The following is an 11801-nucleotide window of genomic DNA, read 5'->3' as shown; positions in this document are numbered from 1 at the left end:
CTGCAAAAGTTTTTATTGAGGAAAAACATCATGCAATGAAGTTTTAGATTTACTAATGGAATGATTTTCTATCAGATGACACATATATTATTTACATAACTTGAGCAGAAAGGTCTAACAATATTACAAGTAATTTTTAGTTTGAAAATAATTGCATCAGTATGAAAGACAAGGTATAGATAAGGGTATACATCTATTGAAATTGGACAAAAAATATGTAAGAAAGCAATTCTTATACATTTAACTCATTCGTTAATGAAGAGAATTATTTACACAGCAATTTTTTCAGTACTATTATGTCATCCTTGTTCCTTAGACTATATATCACGGGATTAAACAAAGGTGTTAGGATAGTGTAGAAAAGAGAAAGCATTTTGTCAGTTCCATCTGAATGTCTGGTGTTGGGTCTTAAGTATGTAATAATACATGATTCAAAGAATAACACCACAACCATAAGATGAGATGAGCAAGTGAAGAAGGCTTTAGCTTGACTTGTGGCTGATGGCAACTTCAGGATGATGGAGATGATTTCACTATAGGAGCAAAGAATCAACAGAAATGGAACCATGACAAATAACACAGTAACTATGTAGACCAACATCTCATTTACAAATGTGTCCCCACAAGCTAGCTTGAGTATTGGGGGAATGTCACGGAAGAAATGGTTAATTTGTTTAGATCTACAAAAAGGCAGAGAGAAAATCTGATACGTATGTCCTATCATAACTGGGATTCCAGTGGTCCAGGACCCAGTCACCAACTGGATACAGACCCTGTGGTTCATGACTAGAGGATAGTGCAGAGGGTTACAAATGGCCACATAGCGATCATAGGCCATTACTGCCAGGAGCAAAGACTCTGTACCTCCGAACAGAAGAACAAAGCACATCTGTGTAGCACAGGCAACTAAAGAAATTCTTCTTCTCTGGGTCCCTAGATTCATCAGCATTCTGGGGAGAGTAGCTGATACATAGCATATTTCCAAGAAGGAAAAATTTGCCAGGAAAAAATACACAGGACTCTGGAGAGTAGGATCCATTTTTGTTATTAGAAATATGGTGCCATTGCTCATCAGGGTAATGATATAGATGACTAAAAACAATCCAAAGAGGAACCACTGGAGATGGGGCATGTCAGCAAAGCCTAAGAGGGCAAATTCCATCATTTCAGTTAGATTTTCTTCTGGTGGTTTTTCCTGATGATTCATATGTGGAAAAGGTAAATTTATATGTGCATTTCCTTTACCTTCCTGTATCTCTTTGCCTGTTCTCTAAACTGTATTGAGGTGTCTGAGCTGGATTTTATGATCATTGCAGTTGTTCGCACTTTGAGAATGATACTAATTATGTATGCCCCATGTCCTCCTGTTAAATCACAGTTAACAATCCCCTCAAAAAAATTTTTTTTAAGATCATTTCCTTAAACTTTTGGAGCACAGCCCGTGATGGATCAAGTTACACTGACTCAGCACAGGCACTGGAGCAACTGACAACTGCTGGAAATGGACCCTCAGTTTTGCCATCTAATCTCACTTTAAATTAATTACGTACCTTGACAATCTTATTTTATTTCTCTATGTATTTTCTCATCAAGCTTGTCAAACACTATATCATAAACTGTCTTCTCACATACATGTTCAAATGCCTGTTTCAATGCTTCATTTTCTCATCTCTTGACGACTTTAAGCATATAGGTTCCTATTAAAAAAAAAAACAAACCTATTACACAGTTCATATTAGGTAGTTTAGAAAGAAAATTGACAGAATATTTCATTTTGGATAGGGGAATAAGACAAATATCTTTTATCAGGATATTAAGTAGATAAGAGGTTTTTTTTTTTTTTTTTTTTTTCCAGGAAAATTAGCCTGGGTATATTGATTCAGACACAACAATATATGTAGTCACCCTGGACAAGCAGGGAAGTATGAAGGGTATTTGTTACCTGCGATTATGTGTGTGAGTCAAGAGGAGGGAAGATATTGGCTGTTACATCATTTGTACCCAATGTGCTGTGTGCCCCTGTCATTATTTTTGCTGTTACTCAAAAAATAACATTTCACTTAACTGTTTCTGAACTGACTCTTCTTTAGAAACAAAGTTATTGAGACTCAATAAGTGTAGACAATCCGACGAATTGGGCACAGGTTTTATGATTGCAAGTCAGTATCATTTTTTTTTAATGGACTTGAATTTGACTCCTATCCCTGTGATTTATTATCTGTGCGATATTAGGCATTTATTTATATTTTCTAAGTTTTACTTCTTTGTGAGAAGTAAATGAGATAATGTTGGTAAAACCTATCCTCTACCTACCAATTTAAACTGTTTACTTTTTAGTTATGGTTCTATAATTATGATTATGACAGTATGTTCTTTAAGCCTGTAGCCCTAGGATTTAACAGATTGCCTAGTTAATTAGATATTTGATAAAGTGGTTTTCAGTTCCTTTGTTGGCAATTGTTTTTCCCACCATCCCCTTTCATCAGAGTCAGGACAAGAACTAGTCAGTGAAGCTCCTAAGGTACAAAATGTAAGGAGGCATTCAGGGCCATCCTTGTACTTGCACAATCCTGACAGTGAGTGCCTCATTAAATTTTTCCAGAGTCAAGGTGCCTCTTGTCTCACCCTGCTTTTCATCTCTTTATCCTAATGCGTTTGCACCTTGTCCACTAAGAAAAGAAGAATATGGTGCCATGGTTAAAAAAAAAAAAAAAAAAACCAAACCCATTGCCAAAGAGTCAATTTTGAGTTACAAGGACCCTATACAACAGAGTAGAACTGCCCCATAGGGTTTTCAGTACATAAATCTTTAGGGTAGTAGACTACCACATCTCTATTCCAAGGGGCAGCAGTTTGAACCACTGGCCTTTTGGTTAGTAGCCGGATGTTTAACCATGGAGCTACCAGGTCTCCATACCCATCATTAGAGAATAGTATTTCCCAGATGGACTGTAGCTGAATTATAGCTCCAGCAACATTTAGCTGTGTGATGACTTAAAAAACAAAAACTCAGTGCTGATGACTTTACGCAAGTTAATCTTCCCACTTCACAGTTTGCTCAGCTGTTAAATCATTAGTAACTATACCAACATTTAGTGTTGTTATGTGAACTAAATCATTTAGTATAAGTTAAAAACCTTGAAGAAGTCCAGGCATTTATAAAAGGCCATTATTTTTGTTACCTATTATTATTATTGCTGTCAACAGTTGCTTATTATTAAATTTTTTTTATTATTAGCATCCATTTATTATTATTATTAACACTAATTTTAATTTATTCTTCTGAAAGTTACTCAGTATGCTATATAACGTGAGTAATGCCTCTAATTTATTTTCCTTTTGTATCACAGGATTATTGCAGAAATGAAGTGAGATCTTTAAAGCAATTATCAACTTGTACCAAAACCCAAAAAACATTCAACTCTCAAGTTGCAATTTCTCCATTAATTCTCTGCTAATATTTAGGTTTATATCATTATCTCTACTTTGTGGACTGCATACCTATAGTCCACGAATACAGTTCACTATAATACCTATACTTCATGAATGCCAGTATTTAATAAAAACAGTTCAATTTTTGTTAGTTGAATAAAATTACTTTGAGTGCTCAATGAAATAATACTTCTAATTGTACAAACTTCACTCCTTGGTGATGAAATTATCCATGTATAACATTAAATATGTGAGATTTGTCTATGTTTTTCTCAAGAAGGCAGGATAGCAAGAGCAGAGATTTACCCTGTGTGTTCTCCCAAATCCTTCTATATTGCTCTTCATTTTTGAAATGTTTTAAGTTCTTTTTATTATAAGGAAAATAAAACTCAGTTTTATCATTTTTTTTTTCCAATCTAAGCATCCATTCACTGGAAAAAATCCAAGTAATTAAGGAATGTGTAACAAAATTCTGACAGACTCCTGGTGGCACAGTGGTCTCATGCTTGGCTGCTAACCAAAAGGCTGGTGTTTCAAATCCACCAGCCACTCTGTGGGAGGAAGATGTGGCAGTCTGCTTCCATAAAGATTTACAGCTTTGGAGACCATATGAGGCAGTTCTATCCTAACCTATATGGTCATTATGAGTCTGATTCCACTTGAAGTCAACATATTTGACTTTGGTTAAGAATATCCTGATTTAGATAGATCTTTATCACTTTCAACATCCCCAATCTACCCTAAATCTGTTTATTTGTATTTTTGATGTAAATTAGAAACATAAACCCTGAAATTAATTTGAAAAACAATATTAATGTAACCCTTTAATTTGTTTCATAAATTCTTTAACATAAAAATATTATTTTCTTTCAAACAAATGTTTTTTGGATTCCTCAATGTTTATAAATTTATTTCATGGATTGTTTTACTTTAATTACCTTATTAAAATATCATCAGGACTAAAATACATAAATATAATGCTTATTTGCCACAAAGTCTTTGCTTAAATTGAAGTTTCTCTACAATATTGTTTAGTATTTTTACAAAAACCTAGCAGTTTTTCAAAGTTTCAGTGTTTCAAAGTAATTTAATATCCCTACGTAAATTCATTGTTTAAGGTATCTAACAGAGTCAGAAATATAAAGGAGCTACTTTAATAAAATAGCATCTTTGCTGTTCTACATTAAATATTAATTTTAGTAATACCGTGAACTGAAGTTGAACATTAATATAAAACATTTCATATTTACCTTTCTTAATTTCAAAAATAGGAGACCTGGTCGCACAGTGGTTAAAGTGCTTGGCTGTCTGCCCAAAAGGTCTTCAGTTAGAACCCACCATCTCATCCGTGGGAGAAAGCTGTGGTGGTCAGCCTCCTTAAAGATGTATAGCCTTGGAAACCTGGTGGGGTAGTTCTACTCTGTCCTGAAGGGTTGCTGTGGGTCAGAATCTATTTGACTTCCGTGGGCTTGTGTTTTAGTTTGTTTGTAATAATCTAGATTCTTCCTCAATGAAGAGGGTTTACATATTTAAGTGTTTAAATTACTCTGGCTGAAACAACTTGTCTCATCAATGGTACTCAACCTAACTTTAAAACACTCAGTTCATTTAGGACATGGAGTGCTCTTTATATACCAAATAGTTATCTCCACTCCTGGGGTGTCTTCCACCTGACACAGTTAAATTTCTAACTAAACAAATCCCTTTGGTACTCTCTGATTTAGTTTATTTATTTTCCTATAGAGCTCTCACTCTACCCAGAAAACTCTTCCTCTGCAGCCTCTCAATGGAATAGAGTGTGCAGAAAATCTTATTTCTTAGACTTGAATAGGGTACTGAGTTACCCTTAACTGAGCAACACCATTGGAGGCCATCCAAACTTGACACAAAAACAATTCTCCCGTTACCTATTATGACTGCTTTATATGGGCCCTCTGTTCCTATTAGACTGAGCTCCTGTCACATTTTCCTCAAGTTATTTTGCTTGTTTTCTCCTCTGAAATGGGAGCCTTGATCCACATTCAGGGTCTGGCCTACATGTAAGAGTTGTAATAAATATTCTGACAACAAAAAATAATTTTACCTACAAAACATATAACATATGATTTATTTCTTCAAGATTACCTGGAGAAACTGAGAAGTGGTTGTTGGATATATTAAATCTAGTGCATTTTTTCTTTATTTAGCCCAAGATTAATTCCCACAGGGGGATTTTTTTTTTTCTTTGCAGGATTCCACCATTCTTCCCCAGTTTCATTCCCTCTATCAACCCACTTTCAAGATGTGAATCCTATTAAACTTCACTTAGGAGATGAAAATATTCTGATATAATTTCAGCTGAGATGAGTGGCAAGATTTCAGGACAATAGTCTGTCTATTGTTCTAAAATACTTCCACTTCAAGACTTTAAATCTGTGTAACATTTAGTAGTTTAAGAACATTGGCTTGAAGCAAAATTTCCCTTGTGAAAATAAGAGATAACTTCCTGTTATTTAGTAAATAGGAATTTCTAAGGATTTATATTTACCATCAACCTTGAGATTAGTAGTAGATTACATATATTTCTACTACTAAACTAAAGGTTGTATTAAGTATCTATTTGTCTGTCTATCCATCTATCTGTCCTTCCGTCCATCTGTCAATCCAACCATCAATCATCCACCCACCCACCCATCCATCCGTCCATCCATCCATCCATCCTTCTTTATCTAATCTAACATCTATGTATCTATCTCTACCTATCATCTATCTATCTATCTATCTATCTATCTATCTATCTATCTATCTATCTATCTATCTATCTATCTATCTATCTATCTATCATCTATCTATCTATCTATCTATCTATCTATCTATCTATCTATCTATCTATATCTATACCTATCTATCTATCATCTATCTCTCTCTCTATCTATCATCTATCTATCTATCATTCATCTATCATCTCCAGGAGAAGGAAACCCTATAATATTATAATAATAGAGAGTGATTAGGGAAGTTATTTGAAAGATATTTGGAACTATGACCTTGAACACATGGAAGGTGAGTGAAGGGTGCGTGGTGAACAAGGCCTCCCACGGGAATCAGATGTGGCAGAGCATAGCAATGGGGTGAAATGTCAGCCAGGCCTGATCTACAGTAGGTGCACATCCCAAGTAACTAAGCTAAAAGGTAATTCTAAACTCCCATAATCTCATCTGGATTATATTGTGTATCTTTTGATGCCATAAAAGGAAGACTCAAATACAAACAAGAACTGACTGTAGAATAAAGACATCAAATGAAATAGGTAAAATATGGACTTTTAAAATAAATGTTATTTGGATATTTGGGCAATCTTTTAGCAAAATAGATAAATTTTTGTTCATACTTTATGCTACAGCAGGAAAGACTCCAAGAGGCACACTAGTTTAAATATTTTAGAAAATTAAACAATAAAATAATTCTAAGAGAAAGATTTTTGAAATATAATTTTGGAGTAATAAAGATTTTTCTAGTTATGACTAAAAATTTTTAACGCAAGACACAAATAACTGATAAAAATCAACTATGTAAAATTAAATACCTATGCTAAAGATGAAGAAATAGAGGATTTTTATCAGCTGCTGCAGTCTGAAATTGAGCAAACATGCAATCAAGATGCATTGATAATTACTGGCCACTGGAATGCAAAAGTTCAAAATGAAGAAGGATCAGTAGTTGGAAAATATGGCCTTGGTGATAGAAACAATGCCAGAGATCGAATGATAGAATTTTGCAAGACCAACGACTTCTTCATTGCAAATACCTTCTTTCACCAACATAAACAGTGACTATACACATGGATCTCATCAGATGGAACGCACAGAAATCAAATTGACTACACCTGTGGAAAGAGACGATGGAAAAGCTCAATATCCTCAGTCAGAACAAGGCCAGAAGCTGACTGTGCAATAGACCATCAATTGCTCATATGCAAGTTCAAGCTGAAACTTAAGAAAATCAGAGCAAGTCCATAAGAGCCAAAATATGACCTTGAGTACATCCCACCTGAATTTAGAGACCACCTGAAGAATAGATTTGACACATTGAGCGCTAGTGATGGAAGACCAGACAAGTTGTGGAATGACATCAAGGACATCATACATGAGGAAAGCAAGAGGTCATTGAAAAGACAGGAAAGAAAGAAAAGACCATGATAGATGTCAGAGGAGACTCTGAAACTTACCCTTGAAAGTCGAGTAGCTAAAGCAAAGGGAAGAATTGATGAAGTAAAAGAACTGAACAGAAGATTTCAAAGGGAATCTCGAGAAGACAAAGTAAAGTATTATAACAACATGTGCAAAGAGCTGGAGACAGAAAACCAAAAAGCAAGAACACGCTCAGTGTTTCTCAAGCTGAAAGAACTGAAGAAAAAAATCAAGCCTTGAGTTGCAATAGTGAAGGATTCTATGGGGAAAATACTAAACAACGCTGGGAGCATCAAAAGAAGATGGAAGGAATACACAGAGTTATTATACCAAAAAGAACTACTCGATGTTCAACCATTTCAAGAGGGAGCATGTGATCAGTAACTGATAGTACTGAAGGAAGAAGTCCAAGCTGCTCTGAAGGCACTGGCGAAAAACAAAGCTCCAGGAATTGATGGAATATCAATTGAGATGTTTCAACAAACAGATGCAGGGCTGGAGGTGCTCACTTCTCTAAGCCAAGAAATATGTAAGACAGCTTCCTGGCCAACTGACTGGAAAAGATCCATATTTATGCCTATTCCCAAGAAAGGTGATCCAACCGAATGTGGAAATTATAGAACAGTATCATTAATATCACAAGCAAGCAAAATTTTGCTGAAGATCATTCAAAAACGGCTCCAGCAGTATATCCACAGGAACTGCCAGAAATTCAGGCCAGTGTCAGAAGAGGACGTGGAGCCAGGAATATCATTGCTGATGTCAGATGGATCCTGGCTGAAAGCAGAGAATACCAGAAGGATGTTTACCTGTGTTTTATTGACTACGTAAAGGCATTCAACTGTGTGGATCATAACAAATTATGGATAACATTGTGAAGAATGGGAATTCCAGAACACTTAATTGTGCTCATGAGAAACCTTTACAGAGATCAAGAGGCAGTTGTTTGGATAGAACAAGGGGATACTGAATGGTTTAAATCAGGAAAGGTGTGCACCAGGGTTGTATTCTTTCACCACGCCTACTCAATCTGTATGCTGCGCAAGTAATACGAAAAGCTGGACTATATGAAGGATAGGGCATCAGGATTGGATAGAGACTCATTAACAACCTGCATTATGCAGATGACACAATCTTGCTTGCTGAAGCACTTGAAGCACTTACTAATGAAGATCAAAGACTACAGCCTTCAGTATGGATTGCAACTCAACATAAAGAAAACAAAAATCCTCACAACTGGACCAATGAGCAACATCATGATAAATGGAGAAAAGATTGAAGTTGTCAAGGATTTCATTTTACTTAGATCTACAATCAACGGCCATGGAAGCAGCAGTCAAGAAATCAAAAGACACATTGCATTTGGTAAGTCTGCTGCAAAAGACCTCTCTAAAGTATTGAAGAGCAAAGATGTCACCTTGAAGACTAAGGTGCAGCTGATCTAAGCCATGGTATTTTCAGTTGCATCATATGCATATCAAAGCTGAACAATAAATAAAGAAGACTGAAGAAGAATTGACGTCTTTGAACTGTGGTGTTGGGGAAGAATATTGAACATACCACAGACTGCCAAAAGAACAAACCAATCTGTCTTGGAGGAAGTACAACCAGAATGCTCCTTAGAAACAAGGATGACGAGACTACATCTTACATACTTGGGACATGTTGTCAGGAGGGATCAGTCCCTGGAGAAGGACATCATGCTTGGCAGAGTACAGGCTCAGTGGAAAAGAGGAAGACCCTCAATGAGGTGGATTGACACAGTGGCTGCCACAATGAGCTCAAACATAACAAAGATTTTAAGGACGGCTCAGGACCGGGCAGTGTTTCCTTCTGTTGTGCATAGGGTCGCTATGAGTTGGAACCAACTCAACGGCACCTAACAACATGCACGTTAAAAATAAACAAGCACCAAAAGTAATCCAAAAATATAATTAATAAAATGGAGAAAAATAATTCTAAATTATATCTCAGATAAAATATTAACTTCCCTTATAAATAAAATATTCTTAAGTATCAAGGAGAAGTGAAAAATACAAATAAAAAAATGGACCAAACATATAAGATAACACTTCACATAAAAAGGGAGTAAAATCATCCCTTAAACATATGAAAATATGTTCAACATCATAAAAAAGAGTAACATTTAAACTGCACATAATTTAGTTTATAAAAATAGGCATTTTCTTGGGGAAACATGCATGCTTTACATACTTCTTGGAAAAGTGCAAAAATGGTTCAAGTCCTGTGAAGAGGAATTGGGCACCACTGATTAATATTACAGTCGCATCTAGTCTTTGGTGGCACAAATGATTTGTGCTCCACTACTGACCTAAACGTTGGCGGTTTGAACCCACTCTGCAACACAGCTAAAGAAAGGTCTGATGACCTGCTTCTCTTAACAGTACATGAAAAACACCCCATAGAGTGGTTCTACTCTGTAACACGAGGAGTTTCCATCAGTCCGCATCAACTTGACAGCAATGGATTTTCAGGTTATATAGTCTTCGAATCAATAAAACATGCACACATATGAAATTATTCAATAAATTTACGTTGTAGCATTGTTTGCAATTATGTAAATAAAGTTCGGATTGCTAGATAGGTTGTCTTTCTCTTACTTAATTAATATTTATTTTAATATTTTCTTCCTTCCTCTTTCAGGCTATTTGATGCCTCTGAAAAAAATGATTTTTTTTTTTAAACGTATCCAGATTTTTTTTCCAATGGTTGAAGCAGGGACATTGGTTTGCTGTAACCCACTGAACCATAACTTGAAATGAAGTGCTTTGTTTTAAATGTTGGAAACGATCTACAATTTGGTATTAAGTCAGTTCATTCATAAACATTTTGGTTTATTTCTTCAAATTGATTTGTTTGTCAAAATTAAAATTTAGGTTGCTACTTATCAAAAGACATTCAGGGAGTGAAAAGTAAAGCCAATGAATGGGAAGATAGGTTCAAGATATATAACTGACAAAGAGGTTATTTGCCTAATATAAAAGAAAATGTCTAATAAATAAGATTAAAGACAAATAATTCAAAATAAAATTGATCAAACAGCACCTGAAAGCACTTTACAACAGAGAAAATCCATAAACATATTAAAATGTGCCTTACCTCAATAATCATAAACATTCAGATTCAAACTACAGTAACATATTCTACATCTAGCTAATGGGTAAAAATCATAAAGGATGAGAATACTGGGTGCTGGGCAGGAAGTGGAACATCACACTGGAGCTTTCAAATATTGCTATTACAAGTATAAATTGGTATATCCACTTTGAAAAATTATTTGAGAGCTAAACAAATGCCCAGTATTTTGGGGAGTACACCCCACTCCAATGAGTTCCTATGTGCAGTGCGACAGCATGCATGTCCCGGAATGAAAACATCCCAAATGTCCACCATAGGAGAATGTATTTTTAAAAACTCAGTATTTATACTGTAAAATCACAAATACAAACAAAATTGAAGAAATGTACATATGTGCTACAATATGAAATATTTATAAAAATAAAATATTTATTGATGAAATTAAAACATAGAATACATACCGCCTGACTTACATAAAGTTTGCAAAGAGGAGATATTAATTTGTATTTTTTGGCAGGCACGGTTACACAGTGAAAATAGATAGAAAAGTAAATGCATGAGTGTAATAAAAGCCACACTTGTGGTTATTGCTGGGACAGGAGGGAGCTGTGATCAGGAGAGGGTTGGTAATTGACTTCTACACTGTTGTTAATGTTCTGAAACCCTGGTGGTGAGGTGGTTAAGACCTCAGCTGCTAGCCAAAACGTCAGTAGTTCCAACCCACCAGCCTCTCCTTGGAAACCCTATGGGGCAGTTCTACTCTGTCCTGTAAAGTTGCTATGGTTTGGAATCAATTGTACGACAATGGGTTTGGTTTGGTTTTTGGTTCTATGGCCAACGATTTTGAACACTCTTTCATGTGTTTCACATCCACTTGAATGTCCTCTTTGTTGAAGATTCTGTTCCTGTCCTTTTTCCATTTTATAATTGGGTTTTTTAACTTTTTGTTTTTGAATTGCAGTTTTCTGTAGACTTTCAAGTTTAGACGCTAATGAGATACATCAATTCTGAAGATTTTTTTCCCTGTCTGTAGGTTGTCTTTTTACTCTTTTAGAAAGTCTTTGATGAGCATGTTTTAAACTTTTGTGAGGCCTCAATTTA

At 35.3% G+C, this 11801-nt stretch overlaps 1 protein-coding gene across 1 annotated transcript; it reads right to left on the bottom strand.

Annotated features, from left to right (window-relative positions):
* Nucleotides 1-265: 265 nt before the first annotated feature.
* On the bottom strand, nt 266-1207 carry LOC126080339 (olfactory receptor 10AG1-like). The gene has a single exon (XM_049891588.1). It carries the CDS (start codon nt 1205-1207, stop codon nt 266-268), a length of 942 nt encoding a protein of 313 aa, XP_049747545.1.
* Between the last annotated feature and the right edge of the window lie 10594 nt (nt 1208-11801).

The sequence above is a fragment of the Elephas maximus genome, chromosome 7, assembly GCF_024166365.1.
Source record: "Elephas maximus indicus isolate mEleMax1 chromosome 7, mEleMax1 primary haplotype, whole genome shotgun sequence".
Taxonomy (NCBI): domain Eukaryota; kingdom Metazoa; phylum Chordata; class Mammalia; order Proboscidea; family Elephantidae; genus Elephas; species Elephas maximus.
This window is presented reverse-complemented; position numbering and strand designations above follow the sequence as displayed.